The sequence below is a fragment of the Pelodiscus sinensis genome, chromosome 1 (genome assembly GCF_049634645.1).
Source record: "Pelodiscus sinensis isolate JC-2024 chromosome 1, ASM4963464v1, whole genome shotgun sequence".
NCBI lineage: Eukaryota > Metazoa > Chordata > Testudines > Trionychidae > Pelodiscus > Pelodiscus sinensis.
The window spans coordinates 95,148,782-95,170,448 of NC_134711.1; the positions used below are offsets into that span (position 1 = coordinate 95,148,782).

At 43.5% G+C, this 21,667-nt stretch overlaps 1 protein-coding gene across 7 annotated transcripts in view; it reads left to right on the forward strand.

Moving 5' to 3' along the window:
* Window positions 1-21,667, forward strand: part of LARGE1 (LARGE xylosyl- and glucuronyltransferase 1) — a 498,136-nt gene that overhangs the window by 264,390 nt on the left and 212,079 nt on the right. For all 7 annotated transcript variants that reach the window (XM_025178894.2, XM_025178889.2, XM_025178890.2 and 4 more), the window contains 2 exons: window positions 183-484; window positions 8,770-8,852. In XM_025178894.2, coding sequence (XP_025034679.1) covers window positions 183-484; window positions 8,770-8,852 — 385 coding nt within the window. The remainder of the gene's footprint in view (window positions 1-182; window positions 485-8,769; window positions 8,853-21,667) is intronic.

The window sequence follows — 21,667 nt, forward strand, 5'->3', positions numbered from 1 at the left end:
CCGTAGGGCTGAATCACTTGCCCAAAGTTAATCACATGCTTAAGTGCTGTCTTGAAATTGGGATTTTAGTCTATATAAGATGTAGATTGATTTAAAATAAATGTCTGGGATTTTTTTTATATATAAAGCACATACAAAATGTTAATCCTGCTCTCATCCAGATATTGTTTTCCATCCCTTAGATGGGAAGGCAGTGTCGTTGTCACCAATCGAATCTCAGGCCCATAGCTCTCATTACACAGCCTCAAACCAGCGGGAGCGGGAGAGCTTGGAGATACGCATGCGGGAGGTGGAGGAGGAGAACCGTGTGCTCCGCAAACAACTCAGCTTGGCACAGAGCCGGAGCCCAACGCATCGCCGTGGCAATCACTCCAAAACCTACTCCATGGAGGAGGGAACTGGAGACAGTGAGAGCCTGCGGGCTGGCATCGTGGCAGGGAACAGCTCAGAGTGCGGGCAGCAGCCAGCAGTGGAGAAGTGTGAGGTAAAACCAAAAAAGCCTTACCAGAAGCAGTGCATGGGTGAGGGTGGGCGGTTAATTCAACCAAGTATTGTGCTTCTGATGTTGTGCAGCAAATTCTAAATTGTTTTACATTATACTTTGCTTTTGTCCCCTTGAAACTATTTGATTTTCTTCTTGATGTTGGTGTCTGTTATTATTTGTCTGATGTCTTGTTTTAGACTCTCATAGTCCAGATTTTGGTGTAAACTGGCCTACTGTACTGACTGCACTATAGCAATACTCATATAAATCATCTGTGAATCTGGCCCCCTTTCCAAAGAGCTGAAAACATTGCTTTTTAAAACCTTATTTGCTTATTTGTGCAGTAGCTCTTTTGTCAGCAGAACTCTGAGGGCTTGTCTACACAGGCACCTTTTGTCACCAAAAACTGCCTTTTGGCGACAAAACAGGGAGAGTGTTTACACTTCGGTGCTATTTTTGTCAGGAACAACACCCAGTTTTTGGCAACAAAAACTTCCAGCCCTGCGAGAGACTTTTGTCTTTTCCCTTCCTTTTATTGTCGACAAAGCCAGTGTGGATTCTGCTGTTTGTTTTGTCAAGAGAACTAGTTTCTTCCAGTATCCCACAATGCCTGCCTTGATGGCTCTGCTCAGTGTTTTGTGATCTCTGCTGCCCTGCAGATAGGCAACCCTCTCCTTTTAAAGCTCTAGGAAGTACGCCAGCTGAGTGAGGTGCTTTGCTTGGGGAACAAAGAGCAAGTCTTTGGAATGCTGCTTTTCTGCTCTGCACTGGGAACACAGTTGCAGGCAGCCTGCTGATGCAGGGAGAGGTCTGGAGAGACTGCTGTGCTGCTTTGACATTCCTCAGCACCGAGAGCTCACAGAGCTACGAGGGAATCCCAAGAAGGGCTGGAATAAGCTCTGCCTTCCTACAACAGTGCACTGTGGGATGCTTACACACATTCTTTGCTCTAACTGACACCACAGTGCTGTGAAATGTCAACAGTGGAAGGCAGAAAAAACAGTGACACCAGTTTTCACTTCTGGCAACTTTTGCATGTTGTCAGCACTTTTGTCACCAAACCTTGCCAGTGTAGGCATAGCCTGAGTTTCTATTCATTGGATTGCTGCTGTCTAATCTATATGTTTTTTTTCTGAATTGCCTATCAATGGAGTATCTAGTGACAGCTGATGCAGAGCCATATGTGAATCTCAGCAATTAGCTGCTGCATATTCTTGTAGGACAGATGTGGCCAATGCCATGGGCTTGGGGGGAGGGGCTGTTTTTTTGGCTAGTCTGTTTTATTGCCTGTATATTTGCAGGTGCATCAGTTGCCATTTAGACATTCAACTATTTGATTGTGTCAGCAAATCAGGTAGCAGGACTTCTAAGTGATGTCATCATGCACCCATAAATTTGCAGGTGTAAAATGGAAAACCAGTGTGAGGATTAGTTCAAAATGAAGCCAAACTGGAAGGACCCAGAGATTCAAAAATAGATTTTCCACCCTTGTTAAAAAAAGTATGTTTAATCTGATGCCTCTTACCTTGTTTGGGGTAAAATATACTATGATTAAGGGGCAAAAATTAGTCCTAATTATATCTTCAAATAATATTAGGCCTGCTGTCTATTCAGTTGACAAATTTGATGCCTTTCTTAAAAACAAAACACTTTTTTCCAGCACTGAGCTTTTTTCCTGACAATCAAAAAATGTAATACTGGGGCTAAAGATTGGGAGTCAGACTTTTTTCTCCTACCAATGAGGATCTCATCTTGCTTTTAGTGTAAGGAGAAGTTTGCAATAGAATTTAATAGTAGGAGGACAAGGCCCTAAGTAAATACATTTGACCTTGCTTTTTATTCTTAGTCAAGTACCGGTTAGCTGAGCTCTAGCCTCAATACCCCTAGCCAATTTAGGACAAGTGAATAGCTGTTAAACTATTTTCTTTTCTTTTTTTTTTAAAGTGGCCTTCCAAAAATACATGTACTTCTGTGGGATTTAGCTGGAGGGAATGGTTATATAAAACATGAAACCTCACTGTGCATACGGTGCCCCTATCTAATCACATACAATATTGATAACAAAATAGCTTTTCCTTCTTCTTAAGGAATTCACATTATAATTCAGTGACAGCAATGGAAGTTTAATTTTAACTTCTCTGTTATCAGATTTGCCAGGGGTTTCATTGTTTATGCTATTACTGGAGATGCCAGGTTGGGTGGGTGGGTGGGTGGGTGGGTGGGAGGGAGAGAGAGAGAGAGAGAGAGAGAGAGAGAGAGAGAGAGAGAGAGAAACGAACAGTACACATACATGCTCACTCCCCACACACACCCCACTCTCAGTCTTTGGAAATTTGCAGGTATTAATTGAATCTTTCTGCGTTCGCTGACCTAAGAGTGCCTGAAGCAAGATTTGGAGTGTAGAGTGGGGAAGGGACTGGGAAGCAGTACAAAAGAAGGGGCAAGTATAGAACAATGTAGGAGAATAAAAGTGCTGATGATAGACTGAGGTCACCATCAAGAGCTTTTCAGTTCTTGAAACATTTAATAACTCTCCATTTGGGGTAGTTTCAATAATTATGAAACATTTGAAAAGGCAATTAAATGTGATTAAAATGTTATTCTCGGATAACATATGGCCCGGGTGATAATCTTCATTGAGGTAGCTGATGATAGTTAACATTTATAGCTTATGTGTCCTGTGGGCTGGCATAGCTTTTCTGACGAGGTCATGTCGAACCTGGGAAGCGCAGAGAAACAGGAGCTCGCAGACGAGGACCTTTTCTGAGGGGAGAGTAATGTCTTTACACACCCTTCTCTTAGGAGCCAGTTTAGGTGAGAGTCAGCAGGGAATTGTGTGGATGATGAATTGCATGTGTGAGAAGGGAAGCTCAGTAACATAGGTCTGATCAAGTGGTCATTCTCATCTCATGCTTGCATGAATTGGAGCCGTAGCTTGTGAAAGTTCAATGCCTTGCATTCACAGACCTGGCACTACTAGCGAACCGATTTATTGCTGTGGCAGAATGTAGTTGTCAATGTACTGTAGTTGCTGGGGGGAGTGACTGCAAAGAAGGAGACACTGTTAAGTGGCTATGGGCAATGCCACGGAAGGCTTCTAAATATTCAGACAATGGATTTGAGTGGATTTAGCATTGAATGTGAATGTGAATGAACATGCATGTGAATGTGAATGAACATGCATGTGAATGTGCCGAGAGCAGAGCACTGTGAAGGTGTCTTTGTGGAGATGGTCTGCTACATTTCGTGACAGCTGGAGCTTTCTCAGGGTATGTGACTTCACTCTTAGAACAGAGTTACAGAACTGAGCCTGGAAGTCATTGCCATATGCACCACAGTCAATATCCTAATTATCATCAGAGGTAGCCAGGTGTTGCACTTCACCTTCCAATCTTCTAACTGTGCACTGCTCTGCCATGTTTGCCATGTTTGACCATCTGCATTGCTGCCCTATAGTCACAAAGATGACGTAGTTAAGCTAGTGGTGGACGATAACTGGCCTGCAGTCTGGATGTGGCTTGCCAGTGTTAGCCCCTGGTGGGCTGCTGCTGCTGTATTTACCAGGGGCTAATCCCCGTCTTATTGGACACCCGAGTCTAAGTCATATTTCTGCATTGTGGCTGCCACTTGGACTGTCCCTGTAACCAGCTTGTTAAAATTAAGTCCAGGAGCTTTGTCAGCATGCCTGCCTCTCTGTCCCACAGTGGATTTCATTCTGTGATGACATATCTGTCTTCCTCGATATGCCTTTGTTTATTTATGGATGTTTGACTGATAATACTGGACATGAGTGCATGAATGGCCACTGCTAAAGAATGTTGCAAAGTTAGTTGGGGTAAGTGTGCTGATCCTGCCACTGATCCTGCCTATCTGACCTCTGGGGTGCCACACCACCCTGTCCTCTTGGGACAGAAGCTCTGGTCTCTTCCAGCCAAGGCAGAGTTGGGTAACAACCCCCCCAGCAGAGCAACTTAGACACTGATCCAGCTCAGCTCTGGGAGGACTCAGGTTTAAGGCCATTGACAGTACCCAAAGAGGACCAAAACCTCAAATAAATCTGGCTAACTCTATTAGGTTTTACTCAGAGAAAGCTCATAAGGTCAGGTCCCTTTATCAGTGAAAGAGAGACATGCACAATGGTTGCGTCCCCGTCCCCCCCCAACAATTTATTTATACTGGGATTGATCATAAACACAAGTGTTTTCATTAAGCATAAAAAGTAGGAGATATGTGATGGCAAGCAACGCAGCAGCTAATCTTAACACACTAAGACTCTCGTTACATGCAAATTCTTACTCTCATGGTTTCCAGATGTTTCCAGCTAGCATCTTGAATAATAAGTGAGGGGAGGAGGGTCTCCTGACATCTGGATACTCTCACTATTGTTGGCTTCCCACTTTTATGTGCCCTTTGCCCAAGACAGGAATTCTTAGTTTTCAGTTCAAATTTCCCTTACCTTGAGTGAAAAAGTACAAAATCCAAAATGGATTCCAACATTAGGGGGCTTGACCATATGTCTTAGCATGACCAACCATAATCCAGGCTTACAGGGGGGAAAAAACACATTGATGGATTGTTACCTTGAGCACTAGGCCATTAAATTTCTGGAGTATCAATTATGGCACCATTAACACATTTAAAACTATAAACAGATCAAGACTTCATATTTCTAACTTCACATACAAGAATGATACATGTACAAAAATATAGCATATACATTCAGCAGATTGTGACTTTAAAATATGTTACATGATGCATTTTGCCTAACATGTCTTTGTGTTATGCATATTCATGTTCATAAGCCAATTTTCATACAGCAAGGTGGGGGCCCTCTTGACAGCGATCCTCAACACAGACTGTAAGGGGTTGATTTGTGAGGGGATCGTTCCGATGAAATTGAGGCCATAGTCTTAGACTCAGTTAATATAAGTCTTCACTGAAAAAGGAAGTAACTGGAGCATTCATATCCTGGCTGAGCAACCTTTAATATCATATAGAGTGTTATCGATGTCAATGAGACAGATATCATCCACATATACGTTCTTATCACTCTTAGTTGTTGGTAGGTCATAAGCACATATGTTAAAAAGAAGAGGCGCTAGAACACGTTCTTGTGGGAATTCATTACAAAGATGCCTACGTTTGCTAACTTTGTCTCCTGCTTGTAAGATGAAAGTCCAAATCTTTATCACTTCCGTGAAGTAGTACACCTATTTGACTGTCAGCACCCAATGCCAGACAGTGTCATAGGCAGCTGACAAGTCCACAAGGATAGTACCAACTTTCTTGTCCTTCTCCAAGGCATCTTCACTGTCTTATGCTAGGCAAGTGACTTGGTCCTGTACCTTGTCTTGAAGACCATTGATCTGGACGTCACAGTGCACGAATCAGTGTGACCAGGTGTGGATCTGATAGGAGGGACAGACTCTTCTAGCCACTTGAGATAGAAGCACTGAGGGCACGTCTAGACTACCCTCGGCTTCCAAAAGAAGATATGCCAATTTGCATATCTTCTTCTGATCCCTTTTTTGGAAGAGATTTTTTTTAAAGCACTCTAGCTGGGGTTTTTCGCACAAAACCCCTCCTTTTTCAAAAGAACCCTCTAAACCTCACTTTTTGAGGAATAAGGGTTCTTTTGAAAAGGGAGGAACCCCATCTAGACTGCTTTTTTTCCACGAAAAAAACCTCTTCCAAAAAAGAGATCAGAAAAAGATATGCAAATCTGCGCCAAATTTGCATATCTTTTGGAATCTACGGGTAGTCTAGACATGCCCTGAGGAATTCCGAAAGTATCTGAGACTGCTGGCCAATTTAGTAATCAAAGGGAGATGGCCCTGGTAGTGAGGGACTTCATAGATAAGAGGGGGTTCTCATCTTACCATTATTGCTCAGTCTTGCCTCTATTTGAACTGCACTTCATCAAGGTGCAGAATATGGATAGCTGTAAAGAAAGCTGGTTGATGGTGCTGTTTTGCCTTTGAGCTAATAAGGTGGAATCTGTGTATTGCCAGTGATGCAGCCTATCTTGTCTCACCAGCTTTCTCAGGGACTTCATACATATGTCGAATAATAGGGGGGAGAGGACTGAGCCGTGCAGCATACTGCATGTGAAGATTTTGGAAGTTAAGGGACCAGCTGTCCACAATAACCCTCTGAAACATTTCAGAGCATTTTTGTTCATTCCCGCAGCACCTTGGAGGCAAGACGGGAGCATCTGGTGATCAATAGTATCAGGTACTGCAGAGAGGTCCAGCAGGAGGCATATGGATGTGTTTCCCTTGCCTCTGGGCAGGAGGAGATCATTCAACAGAGCAACAAGTAGCATCTCTCTATTATGCTGTGGCCAGAAGCCTGTAAGAGGAGGATCTAGGGCATTGGCAGCTGACAGATGGCATGAGGCACAGTTTTTGGTAACTTCTCAACTGGCTTGCTTAGAAAAGGCTGGTTAGAGACAGGAAAGGCTCATGGTAGCACTGTTTAGAACCTGATTTTTCTGGTTAGGACAGACCAGGCAAAACTGTGCTTGCAAACAATATTGTGTCTAAGTCCAGTCTACAGCATGGCTTCAGAATTATTTTACTTGGTCTGCAATCACCAGAAGGAAGTAGAATTTAAGCTGTGTATAAAGCCAGTCTGCTAACATGATTTTAAGTGAAAAAACTTTAAAAACAACAAATGGTCCTGCAGCACCCTAGAGACTAACAAAAAAAACATAGTCTCTATCATGAGCTTTCATGGGTAAGTTTTTTAATTTTTTTCAGTTACAGACTAACACGACTACCCCTCTGAGACTTTTAAACATGATTTTAACTGACAGTAAGGGCTTAGAACTCCATAAAGTGATAGGCAAATTGTTATACTCAGTGTTTTGATCTCTGTTGCTCTTCAGGCACGTGCTCTTCCCCTTTCAAAGTTCTGGTAAGTATCTGACAGCTGTGTGTGCTCTTTGTTTGGGGAACAGAGTAAATCATTGGAGTGCTTCTGTTCTGCCCTGCACTAGAAACACAGAGGGAGGGGGACAAGCTGCTGGCTGCTTTGGCATTCCTCAGCACAGAGAGCTCAGAGATACTCCTGTTGCCTCTCCCAGCAGTGGAGGAACCTATGGGAGAATTTGGAGGGAATCCCAAGATGGGCAAGGATGAGCTCTGCCTTCACACAACACTGCACTGTGGGACATACACTCACAGTGCATTGCTCACGCTGGTGCCCCCAGTGTGGACATGATCTGTCGACAGAGGAAGGAAGTGTGCACATCCTCTGGTGATTTTTGGTTTTTCAGCTTTTGGCTATGGACATAAGTTTTATCAGCAAAACTTGGTAGTGCAGACATACCCTATGCGTGAAAATTCCTATTTGCTCTTTGCCTCAGGAGCTCCCTTCAGAAAGTGAGAGCTGTCTGAGTCAGAAACTAGCTAGCCAAGCTTCAAAGGGAAGCCAGTGAGACATTCCTACAGTTCTCTTTGGCTTCTTGATTCAGGTTTTTTTTTTTTTTTTTTTTTTTTTTTTTCCCAAAAAGGGAAGATCAAATCAAAATCTGTAAAGGTTAATTTTCTATTTTCCCAAAGCAATGGCACTGATTTACTGTGAACCATTCACATCAGGGTAAATGAATGATGTTCATGTTAATAATTATTACTGAGAATTAATAGCACCTTTTTAACTTTCCTTACCCTTCCTTGAGATAATAGAAGAACTTGCCAAACTTCTGCCACAGATTCAAAGGAGAGTGGGCAGAAGTGTTAAAACTATTCCAGTATCCCATTCTTGGAGTCTTACTCCATCCTTGCTCATCCTCAGATTAAAAGCTAAAATAATCATATTTAATTTTTAGATCATTTAAATTTCTGGAACATGTCTGCTTATAATGGATCTCTATACACTTGCAGATCTCAGTACAGAAGATAAAACAGTGTTTAGAATATCTGTGCATATTTGTACACCTTTAATAGTATACCTGGAAACTGTGTGTGCATGTATAAATATGTAACGTAATGCTCACTCTCTCACTCTCTCTCTCTCCTCACACAGATGATAAATACAATGCCTTTCCCACATCAGATGTAATTTAGCAGCAGTAATGACTTTGGAATGATGATGGTGTTATAACTCAATTAAAATGTTTTTAACAAAACTGCCTCAAGTGGGCTGCAAACAGCTGCAGACCACCCACTCCAGTCTCTAACAATTGTGGCAATAAATATAGCCCGGCATGTCGGTTTGCTCTTTAATGAATGATAAAACGCAAAATAAAAAGAAGACTTTATTTGTTTCCTTTTCTCCCTCAGACAATCCATGTTGCCATTGTTTGTGCTGGGTACAATGCCAGTCGGGATGTCGTCACACTTGTCAAATCGGTCTTGTTTCACAGGTAAAATTGACTTTCTCATCTTTTATGTCATGTGTCTGATTCCAATAAAATAAGCACTTGCTCTTTCTAAACTGTCACTTTGGGGGAGACCAGGCTACTGCAAATGCTCCTGTTTGGAAGGAAGGCAGGTTGGGTGCTACTGTTCCAGGAATAGTTTATAATTCTATCTTCATGCAGACTTCTAAAGTGGCCTCATTAATCAGTGGCCCAGTCAGATACACCCAATACATTATGCGAGCACACAGACTGTCTCTCTGTACTATAAAATACCTGGCACACTTGAGTGATGTAAAATATTAATGTAATACTCATTAGGCCTAGGTATAATAGTTTATGGCACAAGTATAGATAGGAATTTGAGATTTATACACGGACATTGGTATTATGTTGTCCGGGCCTGCAGTTTACACCATATTTTTACAAAGTAAACCTGTTACCATGCACGGTATACTCACCAAGGGCTAGATTAGGCCTCAGCAAAACACTCTCTGCAGGATCTGGCCCACCAAGCTACCAGATCTGGCCTGCAGATGCAGCAGGGAGTCTCAAGCAGACTCCCCTGCTTGCCCCTCCCCTGCACGCCACTCAGAAAGGTGACTGGTGGGCGGTTTGTGTTCCACAAACTCTTAACAGCAGGGAATGCTGCTCCTGCCCTCAGCACTATCCTGAAGAACAAGCAGCGTGTGAAGCACCATTCCCCCCTCTTCTCAGGCTCTTATTCATAGAACACATGGCCCTGCAGCCTATGCAGGGGCAGGGCAGGCTCTTGCCTGAGAAACATGTTGGGCTGCTGGCCAGGAGTCAGCCAGGTAAGTGTCTCCCAGCCAGAGCCTTCCTCTGCCCCCCTCACGAGCCTCTATCCCCTCCCAGTCTCTGCACTCCAACCTCCTGCCCCAGATCACCATGCCCTCCTGCCCTAGGTCACAACCCAAACCCATGCACCACAGTCCCCTGCCCTAGGTCACAACCCACATCTCTGTCTGTACCCCAATCCTGTGCCCCAGATTACAACTGCCTCCTTCACCTAAAATCCCTCCCAGACCTCTCAGGCCCTCCTGCACCCAAATCACTTATCCCTGTGCTGCACAAGACAGCCTCCAAGGGCCAGATTCAGCCTGCCAAGCCAGTTGATCCAGCCAGCTGCTGCCCTGCTGCTCCCTCCTCCCCCCAGACCTTGGGACAGGGGAGCGCGTTAAGTCTCCTTTCCCCGCCAGGCGTGCATGGCACCAGAGGGAACCTTCAGCTGTTCAAAACAGCTGGTGGTTCTTTCTAGGCACTGGGGGATGAGGGGGCAAAGATTTCATGCTCTCCCCCTCCCCCAGGCCAATCAGGGTCTGTGGGTGGAGGAGCACAGGAAGGCTTCTGGCCCCACCCTCTTCCAGGACAGCCCATGGCCGCTTTAGAAATTTGTGAAGTGGCCCCCTTTCAAAAACTATTGCCCACATTATCCTTAATGGGTGATGCTTGCCGGTCAACCTTTCTCATCCCTACTCCTAAATCAGATGGGTGGTGTTTGAGTCCTACTTGTAAATGACTGCATAAAGTGCAAGGCAGTGAAGGATCAGGTCCAATGAGACCATTTATGGACTACTGAGTGTGAGCAAGGGTATCAAAATGTGACCCTATAACTGTACTGATTGCAGTTATGGATATGACTGCAGCACATGTAGAAATATTTGATTAAGCTTTTGGTCTAGATAGATTAAATGCTAGATCATGGACACTGGCTGCTCTAGTATGTACCCAGGATTCCGGGTTGGGAGAGCTAGCCCGTGTAGCTCTCTGAGCTGCTGCAACTACTTCTTCAAGGAGTGTCCCTGTGCGTGCTCCACCTTGGGTGCTTGAGCACCAATGCAGCTCTACTCAGAGACTTTCGGTAGTAGGGCCCATGGATTGGCTGCAGACACAGGACGCCGGCGCGTGACATTTGAAACAGCTATCGTGCATGCGAAGTCAACTGTCTCTTTGGTTCCTTCTATACCACCACTGGCTTTGGTCGCAGCTTAGCAGTCACCCTCATTCTTAGCTAATGAGTTAATAGTTAATACTTAGCTTTATTACCATAGTTGTTAGTTTCTTTTTTCTTTAAAAAAAAAAAAAAAGCCTTTTTTTCTGGGTTTCTGTTTTCTCTGGTTCAAGTTTAAGTAGTATAGTCTATAGATAGTTCATTGTTGCAGCACCAATTGGCAGAAACTTCCCTAAGTTGTTCTTTTACTGGGACATGCCTGGCTCACCGGGATTTAAGCAGTGTACGGGATGCAGACTATCCATTCCCATATCGGACAGGCCCTCTGAGTATGTCTGCTGCTTGGGTGAGGAGCACTCTACAGATCAGTGCCCTTATTGCAGGAAACTCACAAGAATGAGAAAAGCCAGAGAACTCCATCTAAAAATGATACAGCTGGAGAAGACCACTCGACCTGCCTCAGACCGTGAGCATAGCATGCCCTCCTCCCCAGGCATCCATCCCAGGGGCGGCATCTGAGAGAGGGATTCCCATTAAGTCGAGCCCAAAAGACCAGGAAAGGGCCCAAGTACCTGGAAAGAGGTCCCATTCTTCCTCAGGAACTGAGTCCCCCTTGAGGAAGCGCTCTCTCAATAAAAAGTCTGCCCCTGCACCGATACAATCTGAGTGCCAGAAGAGCAGGCAGGGAATGGGGCTGGCACCAATACAAGATGAGACCCCAAGGAGAAGGCCCACCCTTCCTCCACCAAAGTACCAACAAAATAGGTATCCATTGAAAAAATAAAAATAAAAAGGCTCCACTTTGGCACCGGCAAGAATGCCATTGGTGTCGACCACGGCACTGACAAGAGCACGTTTAACCTCAGCACTGAGCGCCACAGTGCTGCCTCCCACAGGGCCCCCTGCTAACCAAATACTCGTCACTGGCAGCTCATACGAAACAGCTCGTACCGCTGCAACCCAGACTGCCAGCACCAATGGTGCAGATTCCAGTGGTGCCCATTCCACTCCTGCCTCCACCCGTACCACAATTCATCAAGTCAGCGAAGCTAATAGTCTCTTCAGTACCGGGAATGCCACTATTCAGTACCGACAGCACCCTGGATAAATCAAGATTTAGCCTCTCTACCATGCCAGCTTCAGCACCACCTCTATTGAGTGACAATGACAACGATGATGATGATACAGTTCAGATGCATACCCAGACACTCCTCACCCAAGCCCATGCAACAGATTTAGCAGTGGCAACAACCTCAATGGCTCCTGCCACCCATCCATCCTAACTGGCTGTACTGGGACCTTTGGGCAGGATATAGAACACAGCAGCCACAACAGCTACCACCAACTCCTAGACCCCAGGTCTCTACGGCCCAGTCTTCTGCTCATTCCATCTTGTCTGAGGAAAAAGAGGAGGTAGACATGACGGGTGAAGATCAGACACCTGACTCACCCCCACCCACCCACATTTCATCATTGTCTCATTGTTTCATCATTCACAATTGTTCCTCCGCCTCCAAACTTCAAATTGTTCCAAGAAATGTTTAAAAGATTTGCAGGCAATCTAGAGATACCCCTGTCAGCTATGTCTGAGACTTAGCATAAGCTGACGAATATACTGCATGCCTCTTCTCATGCCAGGCTGGCTATCCCCATAAACGAAGCCCTCGTGGACCCAACAAAAACTATTTGGCAAATGCCAGCTACGATTTTTCTGACATGTAAGAGGTCGGACCATAAATATTATGTCACCCCAAAAGAGGCCGACTTCCTTTTTTAACACCTGTCATGGCTTCTTCCCCACTCTGGCATGATAAATGCAGAAGTGGGGGCCAGCAAAAGTACCCCAAAACCTTATCTACCAGGTTTTGGTATAAAATTTCCCCCCAAAATCTCAACAATCTAGATTTTGGGGATAAAATCTCCACTGCCACCACCCAAATATTAATAAAGCAACCAGGGAGAGACTACTTGGGAAATCTCACCCCTACAGTTCAAACCAGGACACACAAAATTAACCATTACCAGGTTAATAAAAAGAAAAGAGAAAGAACTTTTATCATCACCACAATATTCCTGTTGCAAGCATAATGAGTAGATGGAACAGTAACAAAATAATATACTCATGGAGGAGAAATTTACCATGGGCCAGGAGCTGAGTTACAAAGAAGAACAAAACCCATTTTTAAATGCACAGACCAGATCCCATTTCCCAAACCATAAAACAATAAAACCTAACGGATTCATCTAAACTTTTTCCTACTTACAGACTGTGAAGAGTATTTTCTTAGAGGGAGACATCCTGTTCCCTTCAATAGCTGGAGAGAAACTCCCAGAGACAAAGGAAGGAAACCCAAAAATGCCTTTGTCTGAGTTTGAGATTCCTACCTACATTCCTATTGGCTGAATCTACCTGAGTTAGGTATAGTTAACTCTTTAGTCCCCAGGCTGCTGGCTAACCCTCATGATCATGACAACACCCAACCCCAAATACTTTGGTGGTGGATGCTGTCAATCAGAGAAGAAAACAGCAGGCTACCTGGACAGTCCCTTATGACAGAGACTGGAAGTGATTAGATCTAATGGGCAGAAAGTCATATTCATCAAACAGCCTTCACCTCAGAATCTCAAACTATTCCTCACTCCTCGCGAAATATACACACCATGTATTTGATCAGCTTACATCCTTTGAGTTTCTCTCTGACAACAAAAGAGAACAGTTTAAAGCAGACATCAATGAGGGACCATTAATCTCCAGAACGGCTCTTCAGGCCGCTATAGATTTGGTGGACATGGCATCAAGGTCTCTCTCCTAAGCAAATCGTCATGAGGCATGTATCATGGCTCCAACTTTCAGGTTTCCTGAGAGAAGTCCAAGCCACAGTTGAAGACTTGTCATTTGAAGGGACCAAATTCTTCGCAGAATCCACAAACACCTCACTCCACACATTAAAAGACTCATGAGCCACATTAAAAACACTTGGCATTCATTTACCTGTTACAAAAAGAAAAAAGGGAAGGGCATTCACAGAAAGATACAAACCAACATCATTCAACCAGCAGCCAAGGCATTATGACAATAGGTATCAGCCAAGCCAAACCAAGCACAGGCAGTCCGCTGAGCAGACAATAGCTCAACAACCTTCAACATACTGAAAGGCATTTTGAAGGCCTGGTTGAGGGTCTGACGGCCCCAATGTTTCCAGGGCAGCAATCCAAACCCTCTACAACATTTGGCAGCAGACTAACTGCATTCTATTCAGCTTGGCGTACCATCATCATCCAGAAGTGGATGCTGGAAATCATGAAAATGAGTTACTGCATTCCATTTCTAACCATCCCCCTTCTCCATCCTTCTTCAGGGACCCCTCTCACAGGTATGTGCTCGTCTGAGAGGCACAACACCTGCTACAAGTGGGTGCCATAGTAAAGGTACCACCAGAACACAGGAGTAAGGGATTTTACTCCCACTACTTCCTCACCCCCATGAAGATGGGAGGATGGAGACCTATTTTAGATCTCTGCAAACTCAACCATTTCCCAACAATTCAAATGGTAACCCTCACCACCACTATTCCTGCCTTAGAAAAGTGAGTTTGGCTGTCCACCCTCAACCTCCAGAATGCCTATTTTCATATTTCGACATACCTGTCCCACAGAAGATTCTTACAATTCATGATAGGGAACCTGCATTTCCAGTACAAAGTGTTACCCTTTGGGCTCTCAACAGCCCCACGGGTCTTCTTGAAGGTCCTGGCAGTAGTGGCCACCTACTTACTCAGAATGGGCATCACCATATTTCCATACCTCGATGATTGCCTGCTAAAAGGCGCCACAGTGTGTGACACAGAACAGGCAGTAACAACCACCAGAGCACTATTCGACACTCTGGGCCTCCAGATAAACTTAGTGAAGTGCATACTAACTCCTACACAGACTTTAGAATTTATAGGAGCACACCTAGACTGCAAGATAGCAACAGCATCCTTACTAGAACAAAGGTTCTCACTCTGAATAACAGACTCTTATGACACATGGCCATAGCCACATTTGTGGTGCCACATGCCTGCCTCCACTTGAGGCCACTTCAGGCGTGGCTGAGAACGGTGTACAAATACCTTACCATGCCAGGCAAGATAAAGACCATGCTCACATGGTGGACCCTGCACGACAGTTTGTGCAAAGAGGTCCCTTTCCATCAACTTCCAGCATCACTGACAATCACTACGGATGCTTTGCTATTGGGTTGGGAAGCCCACTTGGGCAACTGTGTTCTTCAAGCTCAATAGGTCAAGGAAGAAGTCAACAAGTACATCAGTCTGCTCGAACTCATGGCAGTCCACAATGCTTGTATACAGTTCCTCCCTCTGATTCAAAACAAAACCGCACAAAAACGTATGGACAATGTCACTGCAATGTACTATATCAACCGGAGCCCGATCTTACCAGCTCTTCTGGGAGGCAGTGCGACTGTGGGAATGGTGCATTCTATGAAATATAAGGCTGATTGTCTTTGCCTGGGAGATAGGTTGCAATGTGCTCACGGACGGCCACAGCAGACACTTTCCACAGAATCACAAGTGGGAAATCGATTCCACAATTTTGACACACCTTTTCCAGAAGAGGAGGGTTCCCAATAGTGGACCTAATTATCATCCACACAAACACCTGTTTGCCCATACTATTGCAACAGGGTGGTTATAGGCCCCCTTTCTCTAGGGGATGCGTTCAGCATATTGTGGGAAGCACCCCTACTACACTCATTCCCACTTTTCCTGTTTCTACAACACACTATCAAGCAGGATAGAGCTAGGGTATTACTCATAGTTCTCAGCTGGCCCAGACAGATTTGGAACCCTCACCTCTTGCAGATGAGCATACTTCCAGCATATTATCTCCCACCAGTCCGATTCCTGCTCACACAAGCCCTGGCTTGTGTCTGGGGGGGCGGGGGGAATATTCAGGACACAACAAAAAAAATTCTCATTGTGAATAAATAGTCCTGGAAGGACTTAACGGCAACACCATGTGATTCAGACCACTGCACTTTTCCAAGATGAGCACAGCAAATGATCATATACAGAAAGAACAGAAATAAAGACGTTCTTTAGGAAGTTCCAAAATGGATTTGTGAACATTAAAATCTTTTACATTTTTGAAACCATTATCTGTTCCTTACTAACACTTCAAAATATTTTCATGTAATCTGGGCATTTATTGTCTTTATCCTTAGCTTTTTATTTTAAATATTTATTGTCAGTGTATTTGTGATCATTTTGCCCAAAGATCAGTTACTTTGTACTTTCTCTCCTACTCCATTCCCTCATTTAGGGATGACTTTAGTGTTCTGTGTGTTTCCTGCTGCCCTACAAAGTGTAGGGATTTTTTTATCCTTGTACTATTATTTTAGAAGAAATCACTTATTTGATTCCGTCCGGTGATAGAAAGATAATAACATTATAAATAATCCTCACCATGACTAAGCTGCAACATCTATTTTCTGTTTTAAAAAATTAATGCATTCTGCTGGCTGAGTCCGTCATACTCAGGAGTGTGACTGGCATAAGGTTAGCAGTACAGCAGCTCCCAAAGGGTTTGTCGTGATTAGTAGAAATGGTCCAGTTTAGGTCTGGTTTTGCTAGTATGCTAATTACACATCTCTTACATCTAACTGGGTTTTTTTCTTCTAATGAGATGCAGGGTAACGGCTTTAGTTTTATTTTTAGCTAGTGGAAACACACAAGTCAAAACATACTCAGATCCATCCGCCATAGAAATAGCCCTTCTCCTTAGGAGCCAAATTGTTCAATATGGAGGGAGAGGAGACAGGAAGGTCAGCAAGGTTTCTTTCTCATTTTGCTGAACAAGCCAGCGGTGGGTCTGTCACCCTAAACATCAACTGGGGCCAGGCCTATCTATGCAGAGTCCCCGTGTCTCAGTAACACTTCCTTGGTCACATCAAAAGCCGAAGAAACTTTTTCGGAATGTAGAGAGAGGTCAAAAGAAACATCAGATATTTTCAGCTGAAAATTAGAATCACAGGGTTGGAAGAGACCTGAAGGAGCCCATCAAGTCCCACCCCTTGCTATAAAAGCAGGACTAACCCCCCACTAAATCATCCCAACCAGGACTTCGTCAAGCCGGGACTTAAAAACCTCTAGGGACGGAGATTCCACCACCTCCCAAGGTGTAACCCATTCCAGTACTTCACTACCCTCCTAGTGAAATAGATTTCCTAATAGGCAACCTACACCTCTCCACTGCAACTGGAGACCGTTGCTCCTCATTCTGTTATCTGTCACCACTGAGAACAGCTTCTCTCCATCCTCTTTGGAAACCCCCTTCAAGGCTTCTTTCAAATCTCCCATCGCTTTTCTCTTCTATAGACTAAACAAGCCCAAATATCTCAGCCTCTCCTCATAAGTCCTCTAATCATTTTTGTTAACCTCCTTTGGACTTTCTCCAATGCATCCACATCCTTTCTGTAATGAGGGGTAGGGGCAGAATTGGATACAGTACTACAGATGTGGCCTCAGCAGTGCCAAATAAAGGGGGATAATCACTTCCCTAGATCTGCTGGCAATGCTCTTAATAATGCAGCCCAGTATGTCATTAGTTTAAATTTAATCCAGAGTTCATTGCATTGTATTCTGTATATAAACAATGCTATTTTGGAAATGGGTATGCATTTTGAAGATTAGCTTGATTAGATTAGACTAGAAAGAAATGGAGAAATGTTGATACAGATCTTTGTAGTGCAATATGCAAGTTGAATAGAGGGGTGCAAGAGGTTAGTTCAGAAGGTGTGAGTATAATTTCATGGCTGTAGGTTCAAACTCTAATGTGGAAGACCACAAGTGAAAATTTGTTTTGAAGCTGTCTCTTTCTGTTCCTATTTGTGCACAACACAGTTCAGCAGGGTCAGCAGTCTTCTATGAGAGGGTGAGATCTGACTAGAAGCAGGCATTGCAGGTTGGAAGCGAATTGCAATGAAGAAGCCAGCCCGTATGTGTGTGAAAGATGGGCTGGTAGCTTGCTTGCTCTCAGAATTATCAAGTCTGCTTATAACAAGCCAATATTGGCTTGTTTTAAGCAGAGTTAGCTTATAGTGTCTGTAAGTTGCTTGGTTTGGGCTTGTTGTCAGCTCTTCTGTACCTGGCTTTAAACTGACATTTTTAGTGCTTCACTTTCATGATCACTATTTACACACTCAAATATCTTTGAAAAAGTGAAACGTACAAGCATCCATTGTCAAAGACCTTTTTGGATTCTTTTGATCATGGAAATTCAGACAGATGTAATCTAGCAGGCAGAGGATTTAGCACTGCCAGTAACAAAGAGAAATTGCAGGATTGTACTGTGCAACTGAAGGACCAGATTGCAAGAAAGTGGGCTGGTTATACAGTGGGCAGACACTGTGCAGCTTCCCTCAGGCAGCTTTGCTAATACATCTCTACCGTGGCCTAGAATGCCCCTAGAACACATCCTGTTGTTAGAGACCTTGGCCCCTTTCAAGTATGCACTCTTGTCCCCTCTCCTCCTACTGTATTCCATTTGGTGTTTGTTGTCATAGCACTGATTGCAATGAGTTTGTCTGGCATTCATGTGAATGTCACACATGCTTTTATCGGCATTTCATTGTAATTTAGTAATTAAAGGATGCTTCAGCTGGAGTGTCACTGTGTATTTTAATACAAAAGAGGTCCCTAGACTGCCTTATACAGTCTGTGGCAATTTTCTGAGAAAAGGATGTCATGTCAGTCTAATCATCCTCCCTCCTGTGCATTAACATATTCATTATATCCCCCTACCTTTGAGCTAGAGTGCGGGAAAGAAAGACAAAAAACAGCTGGAGAGCTGGGTCATAACGAATGTAGTCTACGGGAGCTTCTAAAGATGAAGCATGCTATCCCTTCTCCCCTGCTTGAACTTGCAGAAAATTTTGCATACTGAGCATGTTAAGCTCTCTGTAGGTCTTTCTCTGCTATCGATTAAAACAGTAAGTTTGTGATTCTAAACATCCCATACAGATCATGGAATACAAGTGAAGATACTGAGGCAAGCAGTTTGGAAACTACTTTTCTATTCAACCACCAGGGAGTGGGAAGAGAAGGAGGTACATGATGTAGTAGCATTAGCAGAAGTCTTCCTCATAGGAACACCAGGCTCAAAACTGTACTTCATTCCCCAGTGAAAAGGAGTTGAGTCAGAAAACATACGTTCACATCACAAAATCACAATGGCTTGTAATGCAGTTTGATGTGATTGACACAAAATTTGTGGGCTATGCATTGACTGATCTGCATGGGGGGAAAGCTTGCAGTGTCCTCTTATCCTGGCCTGCAATGCTCCTGTTCTCTAGCCCTGGGCATCTGAATTGCTAATTATACCAAATTATATGGGTGCTTTAGTATGTGGATTAATTTTCAATAGGGGCTTGACTGAGACCATCAGATTTATTTCACTTGTGATCTAAGTAGAGAGTATTTTTCTAAAGAGAAAATGGGACATCCCAGAGGCTGTTTCATGCCCTACTGCCATCCACCCATGTGGGGCCAGCCTGAGTCCTCCCTCTCCTTCCAGGGTCAGCCTGGCCCAACCCAGTTTCCTGAGCCCTTCCTGAGCTGTAATTGCTTCTTAACACCTCCATGCCCTGCATGTTCTTCTGTGCCCCACAAGAGTTCACTCCTTTTGGGGGCAAACCCTGAGCATTTGTCTAGTTTGCTTTGGACAGCTGATGATCTCTTGTCAAGAGAAAATGGGACAGATGCCCACTTTCACAAAAAAGTTGGGAAGGCCAAGGAAGGGCTTAAAAAGGGGCTGTCCCAGACAATATAGGATGTATGGTCAACCTAGATCTAAACCAAATTTAAACTGAGTTTTCCCAAGGTGAAAAGCACTAACCCAATCCATCAGACATTTTCAGAGTGTCAGCTGGTGGGGAAAATGTTTCAAAAGCTCCTACGTCCCATTTCAAAAGACATTTGGCAGCCTAGTTGCTACTGCCTTTCAGTGAGATTTAGGTTTCCAAGTGCTGAATCACTTTTGAAAATGAGACTTAGGCGCTTTTGAAATTTTACCTAATGTTTATTATTGTAAAGTTATGCCTTACCTCAAAATCACATGCAAAGATTATTGCCATAAATATTCTTGTACTACCTAGAGCACTGTTAAAAGTCGCTCTTTACTAGATCTTTCACAAGTTGTGTGCACCTCATACAAACACATGAACAATTATGTAATGACACATGTATTTATCTTTAAGTAGCTCCACCTACTTTAGTGAACCTATTCACATGCTTAAAGTTGAGTACATGCATAAGTGTCTGAAGAATTGGGGCCATAAATTATAACATGAAAGCGATGAGAATGAAACTAATCAGTATAGACAGACAAAAAAAACACACCCTATTTCTGGTTTAAATAAAATGGGTTACATCTAATTTCTATGTAGGAGTTCTAAGTCAATACTGGAAGATAATTAAAACTTATGTAAAGTAATAGCTATATACCCGGGAGACCACTTAGCTGTAAAGGAGTTAATTTGAGAGTTCAAGATCTCTGTCATTCTTTGTCTCTCACATTTTAAACTTGTCAGCCTGTTTTTACAGGAATTTCGTTCTGCAGCAGTTTCAATGTGTGATACGTTTTCCAGCTGCTATAAGTGTGTCTATAATTGAGAACTTTCTTTCCTTTCCAGTGATCCTAGAAATAGAACACTAAGGAAGAAAACAGTAAATTCCTCTCAACCTCTATCACTTGCAAAAAAACAAAAATAAAAGTATACAAGTGTCAGTTAATTTCCAAAGTTCCTGTATGTCAGCGTAAAACAAAAATATGGGGTTATTCTTTCATATTTCCTCTTTATAAACTCTCCAAAAGTTTGGGAAGCAGGAAGCTTTTAATCAATACTGCATCTGGAAGGTAATGGAACATTTGTAATGATTTTGTATTGAAATTCACTCTATGGTAGAGAGAGTTTGTCATATGGGCACTGGAACTGTTTCTCCCTCTCCGCCCCATATGTCTGTTATAATTTCTGTTTGAAATTCTTGTATCCATTTGTTATAGATATTAACAGTAGTGCCTTCTTTTCGTGCTTCTCTTAATAAAGTATAGCTTTTGGGTTACCTTGGGAGGTGGTAGAATCTCCATCTTTGAGAGGTTTTTAAGGCTAGGCTTGGTTTGCTGGGGCTGGTCCTGCTTCGAGAAGGGAGTTGGACTAGATCAATGGTTCTCAATGTGGGCCATATGGCTCCCCAGGAGGCCACACCTTACTTCTAGGGGGCCACATGGAAAAAAAAACGGAACATTAGGGGGCCACAGTAAGTTTCTGAGGGGGCCACCCAAACTTAACTGCTAGGTGTATGATGAATGAGGCTCAGAAGGGGTCCATGAGCAAAAAAAGGTTGAGAAACACTGGACTAGATGACCTCCAAAGGTTTCTTCCAAACCTAATATTCTATTAAATAACCACGTTGGACAATTGACCATTCTATGCTTATAAAAAATACAAATGCCTCTGGTATAGAAAGGGGATCATTCAGTCAAGCAGCTGTTTTGTTTTTGTTTTGGATGACTAACAATTGTGCTACCTAAAAGTGCAGAAGGAAGGCAGGAGAAGTGAGACTGACTGCCTACTTCCTTTTTCAATTACATATGTTTATATTTAGCTCCTATGACAGAAGCTAGTCCAAAGAGAATGAGCCACCTACATTTAAGCAGGTCAAAAGCCTATTAAAAGATGAGGATGTTTTGAAATGGAAGAGTTGGACCCTGAGATTTTTCAAAAATGGAGCTCTAAAGTTAGTTGTCTAATTCTTTACTCTGATTCTCAACATTCCTGGTTTCA